Source organism: Peromyscus maniculatus, chromosome 14 (genome assembly GCF_049852395.1).
Source record: "Peromyscus maniculatus bairdii isolate BWxNUB_F1_BW_parent chromosome 14, HU_Pman_BW_mat_3.1, whole genome shotgun sequence".
Classification (NCBI taxonomy): Eukaryota; Metazoa; Chordata; class Mammalia; order Rodentia; family Cricetidae; genus Peromyscus; species Peromyscus maniculatus.
Genome location: NC_134865.1, coordinates 16,773,757 through 16,800,196, shown reverse-complemented (window position 1 = coordinate 16,800,196; position 26,440 = coordinate 16,773,757). Strand labels below are relative to the sequence as shown.

Sequence of the window (26,440 nt, the reverse complement as noted above, 5' to 3'; positions counted from 1 at the left end):
GCTCCCTAGATTCCCCCAAGGAACTGAGCAGACCTCTGTCATCTCAGATCTAGGAGAAGCCCTCCTGAATCTGACTGGGGACATTTTGTCAAGGTTGCATCTTCCATGTTGAGGATGAGAGGGTGGAGTTGAGAGAGGCCACCCTGTGATACAGATCTGTGATCCACAACTCCAACCCCTGAAAAGATGTCCTTTTATTGGGGACTTCTAAGGAAAGAAAGCAAGCCCCCCCCTAGTGAACTAGCGAGTGGTCCTCTCAGAACTCACTGTCAAGGGCACCGGCCACCAGAAGGAGCTCATCTATCCAATCTGTCTCTTCCTTTTTCAAGCCGCTCTTTGGAGTGAGGGGGATTCCTAGAAGGCTGATTCTGGAAGGAGTGCCCCTCTCCATTAGCCCTTACTCAGCCAGGAGTCTGTCCCTACCCTTCTCCTCCCTAGTGACACTTGGTCTGCCTTTCTTTTCCCTTAGGAACCTGGGAAGCACCAGGTAAAAATGTGACACACTGGTTGTTTTAAGACATCTCGGTAGGTTCCTGTCAACTGTGCTGCTCAGTCTAGCTAAACAGACAAGTCAGTTTACAGAGAGAAACAGAAAATCTCAGCCCTAACCCTACCCGCAGATTTGCTGGTTCACTTTGCACCTCCATAGTTCTCTACTGCGGGTCTCACTAAGCAAAGCTAGGAACTGAGTTCCTTGGAGAAAGAAGCTTTGCAGGCGACCCAACTGGGACAGGAATGTTTAGCATGGTAGCTTCCTGTCATCTTGTTGCACATGCTCATTATGATCACTTGGTTCCTTGGGTTGAGGGGTCCAAAGCAAGAAGAAGATCCTTTGGGAAGGCTGTGAAGGGGTGGGCCTCCTGGGCTCCATGTCTGTGGAGATGGGTTCATTATGACTTGCTGAGCCTGGGCGACCATCTGGACTCACTGCATGACCCAGTACAGAGCAGGGCTGGTCACCATTGCCCGCTTCACCAGCTCGAATGCAATGGAGGATGGTTGTAGTCACAGTGCATTATGCTTGCTAGTAGAGCACATGTGCTATTTGGTAAAAGGCAAAATCATCTTGGCCAGCACTGATGAAAGGCCTTTCATGACATGGAAGGACTAGGAGAAGGTAAACCTCTGGTGGAGAGGGAGAGCAAATATCTCAGGCAAGTACAGTGGGTGGAAGGAGCATGCAGAAAATGATAAAAGCATAAGGTTGTGTTTGTAAAACCCTTAATATATTTTGTATTTGCTTCAGAATAAAAGTCTTCCATTAAGGCTCAGAGGCCAATTTAAGTCTTTAGGGGCTCAATCCTTCAGGAGCAGCCACCCTGAAGCCTGTGAAGCATTTAAATAGAAATTAAAGTAGGTCATCCTAATACTAAGGAGAAGCCCCCAAGCAAGACAATAAAACAAATCCCACGTGTTGGAAAAGGTCAATGTTAGAATGAGCAAATCTCATTGGAGGCTCACACTCCATCCCCAGGATGCAGCCATCTCGACTCATAGAAGCATTCTGCAGAGCCAAAAGATGGTTCTTAGTGCTCAGAACCATCACACACCCAAGAGGCAGGCTAAGAACATAGTCAGACTTGCTTCCCTGCCCAGGGTTCATGGACAGACTCAACCTGAGCAGGACTTCTAGGAACACCAGCTGTAAAATGTGGTCCACACTGTGAAGTACAGACATCCTTGCACCTATCAGCCCCAATGCCACTGAAAGAATGAATGAAAGTTGCAGACAGAATGATGAAAAGAGGAGAAGAAAAGGAAATAAAAGAAAGGGGGCTGAAATGAGGGCATAACGACAGTACTGAAGCCACTGATTCCCAAGCCATGTCTCAGCTGCAAGAGATGGCTCCCCTTGATTTTGTACTTTCTTCCCGCCTTCAGACCACTGACTTGTGGGAAAGATTGGGGTTTAGTTGGGGTCTTTGATAGCTGAGGAACAGTTATCATGGGGATGTAGCCTTCTTTGATGACAAAGACTTCCATAAAAGTGCTCTGTAGCCTTGTGTGGGAGATTGGGGGAGGGGGATATTTTCTTCATTGTGAGTAATGTGATCCTCTTGACATCTTATGACTCTAGACAGCTAAGATAAATACTGTTCTATTAATGAAAATAAGTAGTAGTTTCTGAGCCCAGCACTTAAAAACCTAGGCTGAGGGCCAAGTGACAAACTAGACTTGGGACTGAATCAATATACTCTGTCCCTCCCTCTCGCTGTTGTTGGCGAGGCAACTGTCATGGCTGAAGGAATTCTTGGGAAATATGGCTAAGGCCACAACAAATTCTTTAGAATAAATACACTTGTGGTAAATTTAAAAGTCATTGAGAGGTTGAGTACCATTCGTCAGATTTGTTGAACTGTAGAATGTGCCCATTTTCAAATTACATTTGTTCTAAAGATCTAGCTAATTAAGACAAAAGACAGTGTAAATGGACTTCTGTGCCCATTAGAATTGGGCTAAGCCTATTGATTTGAAGTTTTCTAAAGCTAACTGCAGATTTCTTTTGGAATTACTTTAGATCAGGGCATCATTGTACTTGAGTGGATAGAAGTTATTGATATACTGACTCCCTTCTACAATGTTAGGGCCATCCTGTGCCTTGAGGAAATCACATGGTCCTGAGTACTGCAAACATGTTACCAATTACTCAAATATGTTTGGTGCCAAATGCTCTGTAGCAAAAATTAGCTATATGGCTCTCTGTTCAGCCGAATAGCCGGAGACAAAGGCATGGTGACTTATCCTTCCCTCCCCCCAGCATTTCTGCCTGTGCTGGCAGCAGAGACAAGGAACACGGTCGGTCCTGGGTGTGTTAGCTGCCAGTGGCTGCATGGTAGAATTCAGGCAAGCAGAATAATAACAGATGGACTCTCTGTCCAACTCACCGGGATGGGAGGGAAGGGCAGCATCCCTGCAGCAGCCCTTGATCCCACCTCCACCCTGGGAAGTTTTCCTGTGGACATTGCCAGCTCTTAGAAGTGATCATCTAGAGTTAGTGCTAAAGTATCAGAAGATTTAGAAAACAAACCCATTTCTGAAAGTTTTGACCCTTTGATAATGGGTCCTTTGACACCAAGGATCCATCACTCTACAAAAATGTCTTTGAGGCAATATAGACTGTGTTTTTAACTTTTTAACGAAAATTAGAGTATCGTTCTTAAGGGAAACATAATGATCACAATGATTATTTGATATGTCTGCCAACTACTCAAAATGATACAGTGTGGCTGTCCTTTTCACTGTCTGACACATTGAGTCAGAAGGGGGTAGTGGTGGTGGTGAGGTGATCATCTCCAGAGTTTGCATACATTCTTTGTTGTCTTTGAATCACCTTCATTTATCCAGTTTTATGTTCAAGGAAGACATTGCATGTATCCTTGCTGATCAATTGCTCATATTTGACCTCTCTTTAATTTTGCATCCGTGTATTGTTCCTGTGTGTGTATGCTCACATATGCATGGGCACACGTGTATGTGTAAGCTCACAGGTACATGTGTGCATGCGTGCACGCACATATGGAGTTAATGTCAGAAGTCTTCCTTCACTGTTCTCTGCCTTGGTCAAAGCGGCAGTCTCCCAGGTGAATCCAGAGATTGCCTATATGGCCAGTCTCATTAGCCAGCTTGTTTGGGGGATCCTGCCTTGACCTTCCAAGCGCCAGAATTAGAAGTGGCCCCCACTCCCACCTGGCATGTAGGCAGACATTGACATTGAACTCTGGTCCTCACACTGGCACAGCAAGAACTTGGTCCACTGAGCCCTCTCCTCAGCCCCATTTGACTTCTTTGTAGCAACTTTCCTCCTAGGATTTCTCCAATGAAAATCATTAAAATTATTTAAAAAGGAATGCAGGGGAGAGTTGTGGGGCGTTAGAATGAGGAAGGACTATTTAGGGGCAAGATTCCGAATGCACCGGAAGTAAAAGCAAATACACACGAGGGAGTTCACTCACGCCAAATGGAGACAAGCAAGCAAGCAAGAGAAGACGCTCGTCCAGTGCTCATCTGACGAAAGGTTTAGATCCAGCATACACAGGGAAGAAACAAACAAACAAACAAACAAAACCTCAGGAATAAAGATAAACCTAACTGAAATCTTGACAACCACCCTTCAACTAGACATTTGTCCAAATAGCACACAAATGACCAGTGTCATTGATCATGAGAGAAATGTAAGTCAAAATCAAAGTGAGCTATGACCATACTCCAGTAAGAACAGCTTCTATTAAAAAAATGCTCTGGGTATGGAAGAAATAGAACCTTTCATGTTATTTTTCAGGATGTACATTGATGTGACCATTATGGAAAACAGTGTAGGAGTTCTCCAAGAGTAGTTCTCCAAGAGTTAAAAATGGATCTGGTGTACTGCGTAAGCCAGCAATCCTAACCTTCAATGTATATGCAAAGGAAACAAAATCAGTATGTCTCAGAGACATCTGCAACCCCACACTTATTATGACATGATTCATGAGAGTTGTAAAATTGATGGATGGACAAAGAAAATGTGGTATACATGCACAGAAGGATGCAATTCATTCAAAAAAGAAAAGAATTGAGATCCTGTCATTTACAATAGCATGGATGAAATGGAGTTCATCATGTTAAGTGAATAAACCAGGCAGCAAAAGAGAAACATCTCACAGTCTTATCCAGATGTGGAATCTAAAGACATTGATCTCTTAGAAGTTCAGACCAGAGTGGTGATTACCATAGACTGGGAAAGAAGGGGAGGAAAGATGGTCAGTAGATATGGTATAATTAGTTAGATGGACTGAGAGGTTGTGATGTGCCATTGTAGAGTGTAATGACTGCAGATAATGTCATCTGTGCAATTTTTAAATCTAGAAGCATATATTTTCACTCTTCTTACCATAAGGAAAAGAAAGAGTTTTGAAAAAGCTGACGTGTTTAATTTAAGTATTACCCAGTGTATGTGTGTAGTGAAATATCATAGGGTGATAAGGATCTAGAACACAACCTCATGTTTTTATATATTAGCTAAAAACTTGGTTCAGAGTTTTAAATTCCATCAAGGTTTTGGCTTTAAAGCATTGTTTGATCCTAGACATTCACAAAATAAATAGCTAGACCCCTTCAGTGGTGACATTGAACTCTCCAGAGGAATTGCCATGGAGTAGAATTGGGAAGAGGAGATAATGTTTTTTTGTTTTTTCATATTATAAAACAAGCAGACAAACAACAGGCCCCTTTATGAAGTTAGTGGAAAGTGCTCAAGTTTGCTCTTCCACTGTACTGATCCCTTCACTCACCCCACATCCTGGTTCCATGCTCCCACTCTGATGCTGAGTAGACCCCAGAAGCAGGCAGGGTCCACACAGCTGCTCTCCATGGTTCTGAGTGCTGTAAGCACAGTCCTTAAATGCACACCTAGCCAAATTAGTCCTAGCAAATTTCACAGGCCAAATTGTGCTTCTGCAAAGGATGCCATCTAGAGATACCACTCTAATGAAGAATTTGTGTGGCATTAGTGGTTATGCTCTGAGTCTAGTGAGGTATATGACCAACAGAAAATCCCCTAACTGCATTGTACCCTATGGATGTTAAGTGCTTAGGTACTCGAGATAAAGGCAGAAGCCCTACCTCAAAGCCCTGGCGGGGACAGCAGTCTCAGAACAAGCAGCTGAGGCTGTCCTGTTGACCTAGACTCAGCCGCTGGCTGTGAAATGAAAGCAGTGTCAGCCAGGCAGCAGAGAGCCAAAGCAAGTGGGCAACCAAGTTGTTTATCCTGAGCTCCTTCAGGGCCAGGCCCCAATTCCATCAGAATAATTGATTTTCCCATAAATGTGTGTCTCTGCTTCACACGGAGCTCAATTCTGGGGCTAGTGCAGTGAAGCAACACAGCCTCTAAGCATTCAGAATGCACAGAAAGAAAATATAAAGACTTCAGTATTATAGAATGTGGGGCCCAGAAGAGCTGCAAGTACTCATGGGTGATTTCAGACACCATTTGGAGCTTTGTTGATTTCAAGAACTAAGCGCTAGTTTCTATTATTGGTCCATCATATTTATGGCCTTATGTGGGCCTACTAAAAATTAATTATTAATTAGTGGAGTGATTTGTAAAATAGATAGCAGAGAGCTCCGCTGTAATGGTTTTCTGAAATGAACATGGGAGGCTGCCATGGCAGAGGCATTAGCCCCGACGAGTTTTGAAACTACATTTGTAACAATCAAGTTTCTTTCGGTGCAAATTTTTTAATGCCTTTTCCCTAGAGATACAAATACAATGTTCCTAGAAATGAAACTCATGTGAACGCAGCAGATTAATATCCGAGGTTTCTAAATGGTCTTTAAGATGCTGTATTCCTTACAGGGTTCTTTAATCATTGTTACCACTCCTGACACAAACTTCTTACCTCAAGGAATACATGTACAAGCATTTATTATTTTCTCTTAAAAGCCTGACTTTTAAAGTCATCCTCTTCCTGGTGTACAGATTCATATCATGATGAGCCATAGCAGGAACATCTGTGTGGCCCACCTGACACCAGCCAGTACTTTCAGGTGAACACCACTATAAACTATATTTCTGTGAAGTGTATCTTATCTGCCATATAAAATGATGTAGATATTCCCAGAGAGGAGAATTAAAGCAAACCCCTAAGTCTGAATGTGAAACCCTGGGACAGGAAATCTGGGTCCATGCTCCAGCCAAACTGTGTGTCACCACATCTTATTGCAGCTCTCCCTTGGGAGATGATGTCTCCTGGTGAGTCTTTATTAACTACGGAGCTTCCTAACCACAGCTCACCAATGGGCTCTTCTTGCAAGGTGCTGATATCCCCCCAAATCTTGTGTGTTTTGACTGCACATTTAAAAGATTTGTAATCAGGCTTGCCTTTTCCCAACGGAAGCCATGTAGAGATGTGCAGCTGAGTGGCAGCACTCGGGTTCCCCTGTGGATTCGGGGTATTTTAAACTGGAAGCTGCCCTTGGCCTTGGGGCTTTTTGTTTTGCAGAGTTAATTTTTAAGTTTTACTCATTTTCCCAGTCCCGAATCCCAGAGATGACTTTTGAGTTGAGCCTTTGGGAAACCTAGGCTATATGGGCCTGCTGTAAGACATGTAGGCAACAGGTGATCCTGAAGGGGTGGATGAACAGGGCGATGTAACTGGCCTAACATTTTTCCATAGTCAATATTGAGTGGGCTGAGTATCACTCACCACATCATATACTCTAATAGCAAATGTAACACATATGTGTTAATCATCATTTATTGTATGTGTGTATATAATATTAATAATGCACATCTAAAATCCTTTCTAGGAATCTACAGGATGCCAAATAACATTTGGTATTTGTGTTTCTGTTGCTTTTCAATGCCAACAACTTGAAAGACACCTGGCACTCTATGTGTGACCAAGTGCCATGTGTTTTGGCAAAGCAGATCATTGACATTTTTGGGTCTTTCAGGACCAGAGTAATGTACTATCATTTTATTTCTGCCAAGGGAAGGTTTTTCCCTTAACTTGAGAGAGAGCTCTGAATTCCAGGAAAGTGATGCACAAGGACGATTCAGGCCCTGCACTCCAAGGGGTTATCTTTGCATTAATTAACATATCACATGAGCAACAAGGAGGCATGGTGAGGGACCGGTGAATATTTGTGCAGTAACATCATAATCCTCTGTGATGCACATTGTTGAGCATGCCCCAGGGGGATCCCTAGTTCCTGAGGACAGGCCACAGTGTGGGGTTCACACACCATTCCTGGGGGCTGAGAGATAGGTTCAACCCCCTCAAATGCCACACACTGACAGCATACCCAGGCCTGTGGTCCATTTGGTTATGTGATGACGAAGACGTCCACCTCTTTCAGGCCTGGGTGTCAGGCTTGAACTCACACCCCAGAGGAAACAGATGAGCTCTTCGATACACGGCTCCCATGAAGGGGAATTTGAATGAACTCAAGCAAAACCCAGTCCCCTTGCTCAGAAGCCAGATCTGTGCTCTTTTTGTGTCTCAGCGTTGCTCTAGCCCATCTTCCCTTTTATGCTGATCCCGCTCCTCAGGGAGGGAAGAGTCTCTGTGTTATCTCATCTGAAAAGCTGAGATTCGAATGGTGCAGGAGAGGTGTTTTAAGGTCTCATGGTTTGTTGTCACAGGATTCATTTGCAGCGTCAAGTCCAATTTGACCCAATTAACTCAGTTTCATGCTGTGATTGGGGAGACGTGGCTTTGGGGCACATAGCAATGCACATACCATTGCTTCAGTGGGGAAGGGGAGCTGAGGCATTCGGGAGAAGCCGGGCCCTTTCATGTGTGCTCTTTCCTTTCTGAGAAACTATTCTTGAGTGAGATTCCCATCAATGTGGCTTTTATTTGTGCACAGAGCTGTATTGTTGAAGGTCAGGGTCCAACTGGGGGCTTCCTTCTTCCCTGTAAACAGTTACCTGTGGGTACTTTGGGCCCTGTCCAGGCTCTCTGAAGTTGGGAGCCTATGTATATGTGGGAGCCTTCAACATTACCCCCCAGAACACCCACGGGCCGTGTGGCATTTTTTGGCATTTTTTATCAAAGCGTGATTGTATCCCAAAGCAGCCAAAAACCCTAAGAATTTTTTTTTCTCTCTGACTCTTTTAAATGTTGCCAAAACAGAGTAAAAAGATGGATATTAGAACCCGGGGCCTCACCCTCCAAATCACTTTCCCTACAGTGTAAGAGCAGACCTGCTAATCCCTGATACCAGCCTATTGTTCAGTTCTAGTCCATCTGCCATGAAGACCTGCCTATCTCCAGCAAAGCCACTGGCCGCATTCATAAAACTCCTCCTGGAGTCTAGAAAGCATGGGAGTCAAAGAAGTCATGTTGTTCCCTGGTGTAACCCAAATAATGTCAGAAGAATGGAAAAGTTGGACTTGGAGGGAACATTTCAGCCAGCAGGGACCATGTTGCATGTTGCACGTGGGTACTTTGTTTCCAGTCTGAGCGGGAATCAGAAGAGCCTCACAGATGCCCGGCACATGGGACAGGGGACACGTGTGTGCATTTAAATCATGGGGAGCTCACTTTTTTTTTTTTTTACTGATGTAATTGTGAAATATGTTCTTTTTGCATTCATAATGAGGGGGCAGAACAGATGGTGAAGGTTTACTTTAAAAATAATCTGTCATTAAAATACCCTGGCTTACTGGGAGCTCTTCTCTAACTGGAGTCGGGTTATAGAATGTGTGCAGGGTGGATTTTTTCCCTTCAGCACTAGAATGCGGAAAAAGGAAGCACTAATTTCACGGTGGTAATAGACATGTGAATTGTCCCTGTGATGCTATCCTAGTAAGACTTCACTCGGAGAAATCGGGCTGTGGTGGAATGTGCCTCAGAAGGAAAGCAGAGACAAGACTCTGACAAATATAAATCCATTTAGCACAATGCATTAAACATTAGTACCCCTCCGTCAGGAAGCTGCAGTTAGTTCCCTGCTCTGTAAAAACTAACCTCAGCACTTAATAAACACTGTGAGGCGCATCCAGTTTGGGGGGTTAAGAAACAGTGCCATACACTGTCTGCACTGAGTGATGTCAGGGGATCTAAATTATAATTACAGGCACCATTATTCCAAGACAGTGTAGCCTCTGACTCGGGTGTGCGCGCCTCACTCCTGGTTGTCTGCCTCATTGCCTCACTGGGCTGTGACAAAGGAGTCTCCTATCAGCCTCGTGTGCATGGCCAGGAACTGTTTTCAGTAATAAGAAAACTGTCTTGATAAATCAGGTACTTGCATATCTTTAAAATGCCATTTTTACTGTTGTGCCTAAGGTTTTGTTCTCTGTCTGCCTTAAGGAAAGCAGCTAGATTTCAGCTTGGCTTTGCGGCAGATCTTCTGAGGAGGAAGGATGAGTGTTAACATTGTGTGGGTCCTTTTTCATCTTAATCCAACCTTAGTTAATAATCAGAAAATTCTACATAGTGGGTAAGAAGATGTAATTAACCCTTTGACCCTGAAATCTTAATTGGCGCCTGTTGAAAACAGTGGGCAGTTTTTTGGTTTTTTTTTTTAAATTATTTTAGAAAGTAGCCTGTAGTGATTCAACAGCATGGTATATAACAGCTCCCTCAATTCAAAATCTTAAAAAAAAAAAAAATCCACAGAAAGTTCAGATTCATCACATTTGGTTTCCAAAACTACTGATTCAGTGTCTCCTTCCCCCTCCCAACCTTTTTAAATTGGGACATTAAATTTAAACTAATATCGATGCTACTCTTCAAACTGATTTAAACAGCGGGCCATAGTGGAACAGGGGGCAGAAGGGAAGAGCTTTGTGTATAGTTTGGCAGGCTGCTTTTCACCCAGTTCACTTCCTGTTCAGTACACAAAGGTAGCCGAGCCTGAGTGATGGCGGTGTATCTCAGACTGTGGGTAGAGTTGACCAGAATGATTAACATAACACAGAGATGTGGTTACTTCACCGGGTTTTTAAAACTTTTCCCTGTCTCTAAGCAGGATGCTACTTTTTGTCATCTGTACGTGTGTGTGGTGTATATGTTTGTGGGTATGTGTGTTTGTGTGTGTGTATGCTCATCTGTGTACGGACAACATGTCTGTGTATGGGTCACATGTGCATGTATGAATGCATATGGAGCCTCGACGTTGACTTTGGTGTTTTCCTCAATAGCTCTCCATTTTACACGTGGAAGCGGCTTCTCTTACGTGAACGCAGGGTTTGCCAGTTCTCGATAATCCAGCCAGCTTGTGCTAGGAATCCCCTTTCTGCCTCCTATTCTGAGAACACAGATGGGCACCCACACCTGCCTGGCTTTTACGTGGGTCCCGGGGATCTGAACTGCGGTCTTCATGTTTCACCCCATGAACCGTCTCCAGTGCCAGATTGTTATTTTTAACCAAGTTGACTGGCTATCTTTGTGCCATGTAGACATGGACTTATTTCTACATTATCTGAAAGTCCAGAGATCTGTCAGAGCTTCCTTTTTGCCATAGAGAACTGGCCAGGTATTAGATGGGGACCACTTCATAGTCAGCCGCCCTGTGGTACACACATCTCCTCTTGTTCTATAATAAGCAGACAGGTGGGAACTAGTATAGTAAGACATACTTCTTTAATGGGAAAGGGAGGGCTGTGTGGATGTGGCCTTGACATCTCTTCAGGAAGGCACTAGGTTCTCAAGGAAGACTCAAAAAAAGAAAGTCCGCTCAGAGCTGGATGTTGCAACAACATCCCGAAAATCCAAGTACTGAGAAAGCTGAGGCAGGAGGGTCACTGATAGTTTGAAGCCATTGTAGGCTACAAAGTAAGTCTGGGAACCTGAGACAGACTCAACTTTAACAAAAAACAAAAAAAAAGTCAGGAAGAAAGGGACAAGGGGAAGGAGGGAAGGAGGGAGGGAGAGAGGGAGAGAGGGAGGGGGTGGGGGATCTTCTCTGACCATGGTATCTGAGAATCAGGACATACACAGATGATATAAATCCAAATGTTCAAAAACTCTAATAACCCCCTAAACAGGACTCTTGGGAAGAGTAATGCCCATCCCTCTTAGTTACCTGAAATGTGTGACATAAAGGGAAGAACACTGAGCCCAGGGGTAGAGCCGGGCTCCGTAAGTCTGGATGGAGTGCCTGCCCATTTCTGGTTAGAGGAAGGTAAATAAGACACTGCCCACTGTTGAGAAATTCAGCCTGGCAGTAAGCTGGCGGTTGTAGACCCTCTAAAGTCAGGGCAGCACAAAAAAGACTTCATCCTAACGCCACAGCTAGTTGCCTATCTAACCTTCTCCAGACAGAAAGCCTCTCCATGCCTCAGTTTCTATACCTGTGAAATGAGGGTTTCCCTTGCAGGGGATTATCTTCAGGCCAGCTCCACCTGTCCCTTGCTCCCCAGGAACCTTCTGACTGCCACCTTGTTCTCTTGTGATGTCTCCACCTCACTTTTTGCTGAGACACGCTTTGGTTTTGAAAAGATGGCCTTCACGGCTCTCTCTGTACGTCAGGTCCTGGCTGCTTGGGTTGAACGGGAAGTCCAGCAAAGCCCCTTTCCCAGGGGAAAGGCTGAAGGGAGGGATCCTCATCTACCAGAGTCAGACGATGTGAGGTGAAGATGTGGAGAAGCAAAATCCTTCCCTTGCTTGAGGGAGGAAGCCATATTCTCCCTGTAGTCCCAGCTTCCTGTGCTTAGGCAGGCCTGCCTGGTACCAGTGCGCAGGATATCAGGACAGCGTTAGCACTCTGCCCCTAGAAGGTCAGGCCTGACCAGGGACATCTGGTCATTTTGTCAATGGCAAGAAGCCTGCATCCCTTAGCAATATTTTGTTTCCCAGCTGATTTTGGGGGAAATCTGCAGAGCAAAGATGCCCTTGTAGCAGGTGTAGAGGCACCTCGGGAACTCCCCTGTCGGGCCACGCCCCCATTGTCTTCGGCCTCTGACAATCCGATTCTGTCATCTCACCAATTCATTGAAAACCATTTAAAAAGTCATAAGCTCCAAGGAAATAGCTTCAGAAACACTCCGACTAGTTAGCTTTTCATTCATCTACACATACCGTGTAAAGAGTATTTCCGTGAAAAGCAGTGACCTGTCAGATCCAACCCTCCAGAGCATGACAGGCTTGTTGCCTAACTTTGCTAAGTTTGTTAGTGTCGGCGTGTAGAGAATGGAGATGATATAGTTGCTTCATAAGGTATTTGAGGAAATTAAAGGATGGTACACGCAGACTTCTCGCTGCATGTTATTGAATCAGTATGAGCTGTTTAACATTGCCGTGTGTTGATCTGCCCATTGTATAATCTGCTTTTTGTAAAACAATGCAATGTGCCCTTTGAGTTGTGTTCAGAACTCACTAAATTAGAGATAAGACTTTGGGGGGCCCACAGTCCCTATGCAGTGTGGGAACGTGTTTAAACTGGGTCAGAAAACATGGAAATCTACCTTTCATGCTGACATGTAAATGTGTATACATGTATTCCCATATAAAACAATTATTTATCTTAACCTATTCTGTGCTGCTTGGACAGAATATCAGAGACTAGATATTTCTCACATTGTTGGAGGTGGGAAACCCCAGGGTCAAGGGGCTTGCATCTAGTCAAGGCCTTCATGAGGCATCACCGAGTGGCAGAAGACAGAGGCCAGAGAGCAGTGGAGAGACGAGGCAGGGAAAGAAGGCCAGACTCATCTCCAGAGGAAGCTGCTCCTGGGATGACTGGCCCATGCCAGCAAGGGCAGCATCAGCGACTTCATCAGGACAACACTCTCTTGCCCTCCGCACACCAAAGATCCCACCCCCTGCAGTCATGCTGGAAAATAAGTTTCTGTCTCATGGTCCTTGGGGGCGACACATTTAAACCACAGACTATGAAGACACAAATGGCATTTCCCCCAGTATTCAAGCAGACCCAACTTTATTGTTGGGATTTGCACGAATGCATAGTTCTACTTTTATGACTTCCTCCCAATGTTCTGTATTTATAAAAGTATGTCATGAGTGTCTCCACGTACCTTCTTCCAGACATAGGTTACTGAATTTGCAAAATTGCAGCCTCCGTGAAGATCCCTGAGACTTAGAATTTCTTTGCCTGTGCCGACTTCTGCAGCCCATCCTGGTAAAGCTGAATTAACACAAATCAAAAGCTGTGAGGATGGCAGAGGGGACGAAATGCCTTTGACGACAAGAGCTTGAAACAGACCATTCTTAATTTGAGCTGAGTTTGTAGTTGGATCCCAGGGTGGTGTCCGTCATTGGTCAAACCGAACAAGAACTGTAGCCCTTGTCTAGGACAGTTAGACTGGCTTCTGAGGGACAGATGGCACTCTTGACAACTTTTATTCTCTCCAGCTTTTGTTAGTCTCTCCTTTTGGTTCCCAGGGGTAGAGTAGAAACTCACTCTGTCCCAATGCAAGACAAATTGTGGTATATGAGCCCTTGCACACTCCCCCATAATACACCAACTCTTCCTATTTTCTTTACCATGGTAGGTGCCCAGTGTGCAGAGAGCATCCTTTATTAATTAATAAATTATTAATATTCATATCAATCAAATGATGATGTAGAAGCCTTTCCCCTTTTCATTTCATTAGTTTCCATCCTTTAGCAGAGGAGCTTGGAGATTTATTGGCATCTGCCACTGAATTCCCCCAAAATAAAGGCAATGTCTCATACAATCAGCATGACCTCACTTTATACATGAATGTAATGCATTTTGGTCCAAATGACAAAGGCATAAAGAACTTTCTGAAATAGACAGGATCTTGCAGTCTTTAGCTCATTCATTCACACAAGGCAATGTAAACGAACTTATGGCTTTTATTACACATGAAAAAATGGCTTCAATTCCCTTTGTTGCTTTATGATAAAGTATCTCTGGGCATATGTATTAACATACTTGTATTTTTTTTTCTTCCAGTCTCTGGATGGCTTCGTATTTGCACTAAATCAAGAAGGAAAATTTCTGTACATTTCTGAAACAGTCTCTATCTACCTAGGTCTCTCACAAGTAAGTTGAACAATTTAGATTTTTGGTGCTGAGTGTGAAGGCTCCTTCTGTCCACTGTTTTTTTCCTTCTCCGAGAGATTGTCTGTTTAGCATGCATTGTCTAATTTATTCTTTCAGGGCTTCTACCTGACTCTTCTAAGTCAGAGAAGCCTGTCTGTGTTGGGCTTTCAGAATAAACTTGTGCTCGGAAACTTGAGTTCCCCTCTCCACCCACCCCCCAGGATCATTATTAATTTATTGAGAACAAATGAAGTTTCCTCCGTGGTTGTTTTGAACTTTGAAACCCCAGTGCCCGGTAGGAGAGGGACACACTAATAGTGCTTCCCTTGTGTCCTATTACTGGATGTTTATGGAGTGCCCCGCGCTATCCTGGGAGCTGACACAATGGCAGGAGTCATTTGGAGTCAAGAAATGCTGAAAGACACCATTAAAATGTGTTGCAGGGAGGGTTCCTGCCAGGAAAGAGTACTCTGCCTTGGCAAATCTGCCTGATCCTGGAAGACAATTTCATAAAATAAAGCCGCCTTTCATGCTTTGCTATTTAATTGCTCACATGTGTTTGTCAGGGGGTAAAAAAGAGAGAATGCAGAGGCTTGTAGGGCAAGGGACAGAATCCTTGATTTTTTTCTCTAAAAACACAAACACTTCAGTTCTACTGCATTCCGAGGCTCAGGCTGAGCCTACAGATTGCCAGCCTATCCTGAAATAAGGTCTTCTATTCAGCTAATTATCCAGATGTTTGTGCCACGAGAGCACCCAACATCTGGGTATCGGTTCTGGTACAGGTGATTGGCTGAGTCTGACCCTTTTCATGTGGTAACTGGGAAAGGGATATGCAGCCTCTGCAGGAAGGTGTTGTATGTGTGTGATGCTCTGGTGAGCTGGAGAAGCTACCTCTCCCTCAGCTGCCTCCAGGCTAACGATGGAGATAAGCATCTCATAGGCAGGTCCCACCCAGACTCAGAGCTTCTGAAGGTTGGCACAGCTCAAAGGACACATCCAGCTTGGCTGGAACCTTCTGGCTGTTAGCGGGTTTACTGGGAGACAGCTAAATCAAGGACGACATTGGGAAATAATAGAGAGATTTGCTGTTTGAGGAGGGCTGGGGAAGGAGCAGAAACCCTGCCAAATTTGATTATTTGCTGTTGAGATTCCAAATGGGGGATGCAATCATCAGCCTTTCCTTGGAGAACATGTGCGCTCTTGACTGTAGTATGCACAGCAATTTCTTGTGGACTCTCGCAAATCAGGGGATGGGGAGGACTGGTGTTAACTCGGTGTGCATTCTCTTGTATCTCCCTGAGATCTCTCTTTTGTTACAGCCTCTGATAGGTTTTAAGCCTCATTTTACTCCGTCTGGAAATCTCCAGTTCCAAATAGGGTGTACCCCTGTATCGTTAACACCAGGTAGGGCTGGGAACCCACAGTTGTGCTTCCCTGATGCCACACTCATGTTTTATGTGGAGCATCCAGCAGCGTTGAGTAAGCCAGTAAAGAAGAAGGATGAATAATTAGTTTAAGCAGGTAAATGCTAATTAGGGAACCCCTGAAAAGCCTCCATTATATACTAGCTGCAAACACATTTTACAGTCCTGGTTAGTGGTGGAGTCCAAATTCTGTCAAGGCAACTGCATTTTCTGTAATTGAGATGTGTATGTTTGCTTTGTATAACAGATGGCTCTGTATGCGTAGACTGATAGCTAGGAAAATAATAATTGCATTATTCTGGCCAAAAGAATATTAGCTCTTGGGTTTTGGCCATTTCAGGCAGTCCCCCTGCCAGCACAGCATATGCACATATATGGATTGGATTTTCAAGGAAATTGATGCGTCTGGAATAGTGTGGCCATCTGAAATATCATCTGTTCAAGGGAAATTTGGCTTTAACCCTCTGCTGGTTCCCCGTTCTTTCTCTGCATCTCGGCTACATCACTGAAGACGCTTTTTTTCTTCTTCTTCTTCTTAACATTGGAAACCAATAATGGTGCTTTCTAAGTCTGCCATGTAAAAATGACCCAGGGTCTGGCACCTGCCCCGAGGCCAGCCACTCCTCTTCCTGTGATGGTGGTGTGGGTGGGCACCAGGAGTCAGCAGGCAGACTTCCAGAGGCAGACCCAAGCTGTGACATGCCCGGCCATCTCCTGTGGGTGCTGCCGTGTGGGCAGCAGCAGGCATGGCCAGGACGAGGCTCCCAGAGATGAGTGTGATGAAGTGATACGTAACTACATAGATGAGAGTATAAAGGAGAAAAGGGGGGATTTTTGCCCATATCAGCTTAGATGGGTGTAGAACAGGAGTCTAAGGAAAATTCTTGGTTGACATCAAAATAACATTGCACGTGTTTTAAGTTTATAAACTGCACCAGAGAGACCTCTGCTGAACTCTGGGAAATTTTTCAAGGCAGCTGAGGTTCTGCATTGGAACAGGATCATCAAGGTCCCTAAGCCATAACCCTTCCTAGATGTCTTTAGTTCCCTCTTGCAGAATTGAGGTGCAGGGTACTCAAGGGTGGCATCCAAAGAAAACATGCTATAAGCATTTGTTCTTCCAACCCACATACTCCACAGATGCCCACACACCTGTACACAAACATTAGCTGCAACCAAATGGTCGTGGCCAAGGTAGTTAATCTATGAAAGGCTAGACAAGGAGAAAGCATCCTTCCTTTCCATATAGATTTGCTAGAGAGTGTGTGACTCTATCACAAAGACTTCCTTAGGGAAATGGCTGTGGGCATGTGAGCATGGCAGCGTCTGTGAGAACAACATGGTTGCATCTGCATTTCTAATCACATGATATTCCTGCCTCCTCACCGTGTGGTGGCCTTACAATGGCTTGGGCTTAGAAGAGAATTAAGGGTCTCTTTTTGCTCACGAGAAAGATAAAGAGAGGGACTTCCACTGATCACTGTGGGACAGCCTGGGTACAGACAGCAAAGCAGGCTTCCTTCTCGATTATCTAGTATCTGAGCCTTGGGCATGTTGACCTGACCTGAGCAGTGGGGGCGGGTGGGGGGGGGGACGGACTGCCCCTTGGCCTTACCAGATAGATAGGTAGTTAAGTACATAGGTAAGTAGGTAGGTAGATAGATAGATAGATAGATAGATAGATAGATAGATAGATAGATATTGATAAATTGATAGATGATAGACAGAGATGATAGATATAGATTGATAGATGATAGACAGACAGATGATACATAGGATAGAGAGAGAGATGTGAGAGAGAGAGAGAGAGAGAGAGAGAGAGAGAGAGAGAGAGAGAGAGAATAGATAATGCTTAGCATCCAAGGTGTGGTTTACTTTCGTGAGTGACAGTGACTGCCAGTTACCAGGAACCTCCCCTGAAGGAGGGCCCCACCTAGCCAATGCTCATTTTGGTTTACATAGAGATTGAGTACTGTGTGCCTGGCAGTGCATCTGGAGCTGGTAGAGACAGCTCTGCTCCCTGCCATAATGGAATTGGCAGGGCTGAAAATGAAGAAAGAAAACAGAATGGCTTCCCCAATGCTGAATATGTAGCAATGCTGTGGAGCCAACTTCTATGAAGTTGCTTCCAAAACAGAAGGAGCATTCTCACCAAAGAATCCAAAAAAGCCGTCACATGGTAAACAGAAAGCATTCCTAGTTGATATCAGACTTAAAGCTTGGGGAAATATTTATGTGTTGGCTCTATCTTTTTCCAAAAAAAAAAAAAAAAAGGTTTAAGATAAATGTATACAATAAAAATAATGGCAAAATAGAATAAGGAAAAAATATAAATAAAACTGGATAATTCTGCAAGAATAGAAAACCACAAATAGATGCTTTAAATGTCCCATGGAAGTGGTTTAATAAAGCTTTAGTTTCAACTGTGTGCTTCCTGGCAATCAAAGCAAAAAAGGGAAGTACAGTCAGCCATCAACAATAAGAGAACACTGCTTTTCAAGGAACGTGACGTTTTTCTGAGAATGAAATCTGTTTTTTTTTTTTTTTGGTTTTTCGAGACAGGGTTTCTCTGTGTAGCTTTGCGCCTTTCCTGGAGCTCACTTGGTAGCCCAGGCTGGCCTCGAACTCACAGAGATCCGCCTGGCTCTGCCTCCCAAGTGCTGGGATTAAAGGCGTGCGCCACCAGCGCCCGGCCTGAGAATGAAATCTGAAAGTGAATGCCACATAGTACTCTCTGTGGGCAGGCATAAAGAGTATGGCAAACCGACTCACTTCCTATAGAGCTCATATTTCCAGCAGAGCTATCCATGGCAAACACAAGCATACGAGGCAGAGGACCTTGGTCTCAGTGGACCAGGAGATAAAAGGGAACTCACAGCTCCTGGAAACACCTTCTTATAAGTAAGGTAGGAGATGCAGATGTCGGCCTGGGCGAGCAAAGTGTGGCCCCATTAACCAAATCCTGTGTACCACGAAGTGGGATGTAGAGCCAACTAGAAATTTTGAAATGGGTGCTTCTTGAGGGTTTGGACATCTCACCCACCAGCTGAAGGCTCTCCTGCAATAGACCCTATCATTCCCTTTCTCTCCCCATGCGCCACCCTCCTACAAGTCAGTGTCTGGCCATGGCAAGCCAGTCTGGAGGAAGCTCCCAACAGTTACAGATTGGCTGACTGTAAGACAGCTTAGGGGAGAGTGACCATGGGGATAAAACCTGAAAGAGATGCAGGGGAGAACACATCGACAATTCTTTTTTTTAACATATCTGCAGATATACGATTACCCTAAACTCCTTCCCCCATCCTGTCGTCCATCTCCGGATTTTAGATTCCTCTGCGTTTGTTGTATAGAATGGCAAATAAAATTATAGCTACAGCACACAAGTACAAGGTCAGATAAATGACAGAGCTCAGTCTATTTGTGCAGCTATTCTGAAAGGGAACCATGGTGCCAAGTGTGGTTTATTTGAATAATAAAGAAGAATTAGATTCCCCTGATAACTTGGCTGAGGGCCAATAAATCACTGGAGGTTAAAGAGGCAGCAACTGCCATGCTTTTCTCTTGGTTTTCCAAGGCGCGAGCCTAGACTCTCCCCATGCTTTGATTCCCGATGCTAATCAAGTTGGGGTTAGTGTGTGCTTAACTCTCTCCTTGGGCTCCCATGCTTCTAAGCTATATAGATGTGTGTGTGTGTGTGTGTGTGTGTGTGTGTGTGTGTGTGACGTAAGCCTTCTTTAGAATTTGTGACTTTTGTCTGGCGTCAGCACATCCTAAATCGTGGAATGTAAAGACTGGAAAAGTAGACGGATTTCAGTCCAGCCCAGGGCTCATGAGGGTAGGAGACAGGAGTTTGCAGTGTTACACTTCGTATTCTAAATTCACGCAGTGCCGGGATAACTGGTCCTCCTTAACTAAATGTGTGCAAATACAGTTCTATGTCTTCCTTTTAAGGCTTTCAAGCAGGAGTACCCTGTTTTTGCAGCCCCCAGGTCTCCCCTCCCACCACCAGGATGTCTGCATTCTCCTGTGTGAGTCATAAAAAGTTCATCCCTTCTGCATGTAACAAAGAAAAATGCCCCTTTGAATGTGGGAGCTCTGAGGGTTTGGAGACTATTGAGCAAATATAAGTATCAAAATAATTCAGAAACAGTACAAGGCACAGTGGCACATTATCAATTTACAGCATTTAAATTGATAAATGCTCGCTGATGACGGCCTACAAGGGCACTTTGAAAAGCAAAGAGCGACCTGGAGAAGAAATTGATTTTTCCCCCCCGAAAATGACTGCATGATGCATCATTTGACCGCATGCTGTCCGAGTGCTTGACAGAGATAATCTCGCCAATCCCACGGGTGACCTTATCGTTCTCACCAGGGTAACTTTGGCTACGTTCTGACTTTGTGTATGTCAAGGTTCCTCCCGGCAGGATCCTTGGGGGGGTAAAAGTTCCTCTGTTCGATCCAGATATTGAACTGCTGGCTCTCCCCTTTCCCTTCCACCCCACCCTCCCAAATAGGCAAGCAACGCCTCTTTATTTCCTCGATAATTCTGAACAGCTGGCAGAGCCTGCAGCCAGCCAGGGCGGCACATCTTTGCAGATTCCGTGACTGACTAGTAGCTCCTGTAGTTCTTAGGTGATCATGGCAAGGATCTTTTTTTATCAGGCACAGTCCAAAGATTCCCTAATATTGGGGAACCATCTGAAGCAAAATGGAAGACGTTAACACTTTATATACAGGGCTTTTTATGCCCTCTCTTCTGTAATTGTGACTCAGAAACATGAACCTGTGTTAATTGGCAATGCTGTTCAGTGATTGACGGTGTTGGTCTTATAGCCCTAAACGTATGTCGCCATGACATACAACCCAGGTGACATGTCCCTGAGAGCCTTTGCCTTTGCCTCCCGGGGGCAGTCTCTGGGTGGAGACTTTAGTAAGTGTACCACAGTACCACTCATATCTGGAAAGCATTTTCACCCCTGGAAAGAACAGTTAACAATCCCCTAGCCTTTATTTCTCTGTTGACATACATGGACACATGCGTATGTGTGTTTATCAACGATCTTCCTGCCACACAGCTTGTCGTCGATAATTACAATTCCTGATTAGCCACTTCTCGAAAGCATCAAATCCCCTGCCTGGCTTGGCCCCCGAAGCTCCAGTTCCCACTGCCTCTGAGACCCTCGGTTCAGCATCCTCAACCCCCTTTTACCTCCTTCTTTCATCCACAACATTAATTCTGAGTGAACAAGACGTGCTTCCTTGCTTCTGACAAGATTTGCTGCAGTCTCATGCGACAAAAACCCAACACTCATTCCAGATTCAGAAAGTAGGATTTATAACAGCATTTTAATTTAATGTTGGATGTCGAACATATAAAGAGATCACAGTAGTACTAGAGCTGGAAATTGATGCCTTTTTTATTAGTGTCCTCTCAGAAGTGGGGGAGACGCTGTTTGTGCAGTGGAGCACAGAGCAAGCAGCCCAGTCAGATGAATGAGGATATGCTATCTGCAAGGAATCATATTTCAAGCCACTGTCGGCCTCTATTGATGTGCTCAGAGTTGAAAGGTTATGCTAGTAAATGCCATCCGAATTTCCAGCATTAGAAATCGGTAGAATAATCTGCTGCCTGTCACATTGTGCTCAGCCTCCATGTACCGCGTGGGCATGTTTTACTTATTTTAATTCCAAATTAATTTCTTATTACTGGTGCAATTCTCTCTCTCTCTCTTCCATACCTTGTTTCCTCAGTCCCCAAATGAGACTGGATTTTTAACAGGTCTTCAAAGGAGGCCAGTGTCAGTTCAAAGAAATTTACTGTGGCACCCTATATGAGAAATATGTTATTTTTATTTATTCCCGAGCAGTAAGGCTAACCCATGGGACCTCTGGGTACCTTTCTTGTTAGACTGCATCACAGACTCTCAGGACAGCTCAGGATAGGCTCACCATTGTCAAGTGTACAAATTGAAGATCTTAGATGTCTTAATTCTAGCACTAAAGTGAGCAAGAGAAGAAATGAGACACAGCGTTCTTCATTTTGTGGAAGTGTAAAGTCAGAAATACTTCCTAAGGAGCACACTTGCTTTATTTGTGCGGATGAAATGCCATTTTCCAGTTCATTTTTTGAATTAGAACATGGGACGAAAGTAAGATTCAGGAAATTTAGCCATCATTCTAAGTCCGTAATTTATTCATTTTTAAATAATGAAACGGTGTTTTTCTGAATTAAGCCATGTATTATTCATGCAGGCACAGGCAGCGTAATGTCCCTGGATTTCTAGAAAGCAATGTACATTTCTTTGCCTGGCAAGCACTATTTTCTATATGGTATTAATTTTATGGCTTATTTTATTATGCAAAGTTGGAAAGTAAAGATAATTTCTGTCCATAATGTGGTGCTTATGTAGACAATATATGCAAAATAATACCCTCCACCTGGGCCGGCTTCCTTCCTCGGCTAGCCTGGGCCCTGGGAGAGCCCTGAGTGAATGCAAAACTGTTCAGAGGAGGAATGGGGAATAACTTGACCTGCAGAGAAGGAGGTCAAAAAATCGCTAAATTCACGCAAAACCCATATTTCATTTCTAGATACACACGTTCAATCCATCTTAGGGTTTAGGACTAACATGAGAAGTCATGGACAGAGGTGGCATGGCAGCAATTGCAGCTGAAAAATAATAAGAAATTGACTTCAGGTTTTTGCATAAATTCTAGAACTACGCTGATGACCTGAGAATTGATGTTGGTTTTAAACACTGGGGGTCCCATGGCTCTCTGTTTTTTCTTACCCTTGTTCCCTCATTTGGAAAAGTCTCATTTCCCCCCAAACCATCACTTTTAAAAAGAAAGGTGTCAGCCAGTTCAATTATTTAAGCTGTTTTGATGTATATGTGTATTCACAAACAGTTATGTATTAATGAGAGGATTGCCTATATCCTGCTTGGGTTTTGTGCCCACTGTGGGTTTTTTGTTTTTTTGGTTTTGGGTTTTTGGTTGTTTTTTATTTTTTTTTGTCTACAGATATAAATAATTTCCAATTCACTAAACAGCAAACCTGATTTTCCTTTGGGGTCTCTTCCTCCTCCCAGGCTCCTGGAACTACAGATTTACCACATTCAATAACAAGACGAAAACTTCCTCCAACGCTGTTAATTTTTAATGCGCTGGCAAATTAAATCTATCGCTTTCAATAACCACAGAAACTTTTTGAGAGCAGGAGAATGTATGCAGAGAGAAGTTTTCCCTGGGAAGGAAGGAGGTGGTCTGAGATGTTTTCAGGGCTGCTGAAGGCCTTGCCATAGTTAACGGGGTACATCAGTGGGCCCCAGGGTTTGCTATGATAAGTCTCAGGAGTATATGGCCAGAGCATTTGGTTATTGGGTAAAGAACCATCAATTATGTTTAGGTTGGGTTTTTTGTTGGTTTGTTTTGTTGTTGTTGTTGTTTTGTTTTTTGTCTGTTTGGGCAGAAGCAAACTTTTTATTAAGAATCCCTGCCCCCTTTGACTTTCTCGACCGGGAGAAGCATTGTTCTGGAAAACAGGTGGTTTCTCTCAGCCCTGCTTTGCCATGCAAGCAGTGGACACTGGCCACCAGTTGGGAGGGAGCTGAAGTTTTAAGGGACAAAGATGGTGGCAGAAATCTCTGATTTTATTATTTAGCCATCTCGACTTCCAGTTGTCTGCTCCTACTCTAATGCTCGCAGATTAACCTTCCTAATTATTAAACTTGGTATTTATTAGGAGCTAAAAACATCTTCACATGATGTGCTTGGTCCTCCATAAAGTAGATACAGAGAAATGCTTCTAGAAAATACCAGCTCCGGAATGATTCTTTTCGGGGAAGTGTGAGGTTTGCTTTAAATGAAGAACGGTAGACCTGTTGGAACTGTCAAATGACCCTACAAACGAATGGTTGGCACTACAAAAGGTTTCTGTAAGTGCTGGGCTCCTTTCTTCTTGCTTTTGACCACACTGAGAACCACTCACCCGATGATCTCAGTATGTGAAGGTGCAAAAGAGAGACATGGGAATGAGGTATTCAGAGGCATTGCATGCTGAGATCACTCAGGGATGACATGGAAAATGAGGTACTCTGTTGATAAGTCTAAACCCTCCCTGTGAGCATCAGCACCTCCATAGGTGTGGCTGCCCAGTGCCACGAGAATGTCCTTTGCCACGTACTGAAGTCTACGCCTTGCTGAGGCCAGATGATACAAGTTCAAGAAAAACAGGGTGAACAGGCACTAAAACCATGGACTTCCATTTCTTCACTTGCAATTATGAGTACGTAAGGTCCAAGAAAGGACCACACCGTTGCTTCTCTGCATTTCAGAACCTTTTCAATTCCAAGTAAGTCAGGCAATTACCAAGAATCATCCAGCTCTTTAGTAAAAGCATGGGCTTTGCCGCCTTGGGTGTGGTGTACATTGAAATTACAGGAGTTGAACTGAAGATATTTCGTAAATGTCACAACGGCTCTGTGACACTGGGTGATATGTTTATCCATTCATTATCCCAGAGAACACCTGGGGCGGCGCTCAGGAAATCAGATAGTGCCTTTTAAAATAATTATAAAAGAAGCCTGGATGAGCAAGCAGACAATCCTGAAGCGCGATGTTACTAATTTTGAACTGTTTGGGGGCATCCGCTTCCAAGTCACAACAGTGTAATAACTGACTACAACTGTCAGCGGGGCTGAGGAGACGGAGTGCCAAGTCTGACTATTTCTAAAAAGCAAATGTTTCCTGGAGATGCGATCCAAGCATTCATTTTCTGTTTATAAAATTAAGACACTCTGTCGGTGGCATTTCCTATTGTCGGTTTCTGGCTGGGTTCTTTTGTGTGTGTTAGACATGGAGTCAGTGGGGAAGCAAGAAAATGAGCCCTGGATTGGGATCTAGAAAATCCAACTTGGTCTTGCGGGGCTCCTAACAGGCTCCTAACCTCGAGCAGCCCACACTGTGGTTTTTAAAGTTCCGTGGGCTCCTTCTTTAGGATCTGCTCCTTTCACGGTGGGTGTGTGCCGTCCGCCTCCCCCAGCCCCCACCAGGTACTGGGGCAGTGTCAGGAGAGGGAGCCTGGAAGAAGTAGGCTACTTTATTTTTAACCTTCAAAGGAATTTAGTTGAGCAGATGCTACCCTGAACCAGTCAGAGGAGAAAAGAAATGATATGGCTTTTAAAGGGCACATCTCGCATATCTACTGGGGTAAAGTAATTCTGGCAGTGCTTCAAAGGATATAACTTTGGATGGCAAAGTAGGTAGGCTATGCAGTGAGATCACATATGGCAGGCTGTCAAAGTCTCCTACACTTTCCGTACATTTATGTAAGTGCAAATGGAGGCTCTTAGATGGAGTCCCCGGCAATTTCCTGCTAAGACTGCTTTCAGATTATCTGATATTATTTGACTAAATTATCTCTGTAGAAGCTGAGGACAACTTTTATGATCAAATATTTTGAAATTAGTTTTCCTCGTTGGCAGATTATCTGAAATATGAATTGCTCTCGTTTGAGCACTCGAAATTGAAAGGCTTTTGGTAATAGCAATTATACAAAAAACAAGGGTACTGGAGTGCTGTATATCACGCTGAAGGGGATATGTTTATAGGTCAGTGATGTCGATAACTGGAGTTCTTACAGATTCCTCGTCGCTACCCTTTCCTTCCCAGCTAATGCAAAGGATGGGTTGACGTTCTTTCTAACGAGGGTATTTCATTTCGAGGATTCATCCTGATTTTACTGACTCCAGGCATTTAAACGTAGTCAATTCATATTTATTACATTTCCCAAACCCTTCATAGGGTGTCTGAGGATGTGGGAAATGGGAAATACATTAAAAACTCATAAAAGTCTAAACAATTCTGAGGTGCCGCTCTGTGCTCGTTGACTTAGCCCTTCCTGCAGCTTTCTCAGGGATATTTTCCTTCACTCTGTGGTCTTCTGTTCATGTGTATGGCTTCACAATTAATAATAATTATTAAGCATTTGTTATGTGCATAGACTGTTCAAAGTATCTTCATGGGGGGGGGGTTATAATGCTAAATATTGTTGGGTACAATTGTCCCCATTTTATAGATGAGAAAACTGAGACACAGAGATTAAATACCTTACACATGTTCATACAACCAAAAAGTAACAGAACCAGCCTTGGAGCTGACCCCGCCATCAGCCATTGTACCAGTGGCTTCTGGGCAGTTTTAAGTAGTTAGCTTACAATTTTAATTCATTCAAGTTATATGGGTTAAAAAAAAACTTGAGACTTGGAGCAATTAAGCTTCCAGCTTACAGTCATAAAACAGAGAGTCTGTTTGTGTCACCATGCTGTGAAGTCTTAGGAAAGTTCCACAGATGTACCTGAAAATCCCGACACTCGCTGATTTTAGAAATATGCCAAGATGCAATGCTGGGGCTCAGTAATCTATACGAGTGTGAACCCAGGTGTCCATGATAGGTACTGTGGACACAGCAGCCAAGAGACAGTGGCCTTCACATGGGCCTCAAATGATTCAATGAGTCTTGCATGTTGCCGCAGAATCATAGAAAC

The 26,440-nt window shown here is 44.0% G+C and overlaps 1 protein-coding gene across 11 annotated transcripts in view; it reads left to right on the top strand.

Moving 5' to 3' along the window:
* Window positions 1-26,440, top strand: part of Npas3 (neuronal PAS domain protein 3) — an 846,664-nt gene that overhangs the window by 588,464 nt on the left and 231,760 nt on the right. For all 11 annotated transcript variants that reach the window (XM_042260622.2, XM_042260619.2, XM_042260617.2 and 8 more), the window contains one exon: window positions 14,374-14,463. In XM_042260622.2, the coding sequence (XP_042116556.1) occupies window positions 14,374-14,463 (90 nt within the window). The remainder of the gene's footprint in view (window positions 1-14,373; window positions 14,464-26,440) is intronic.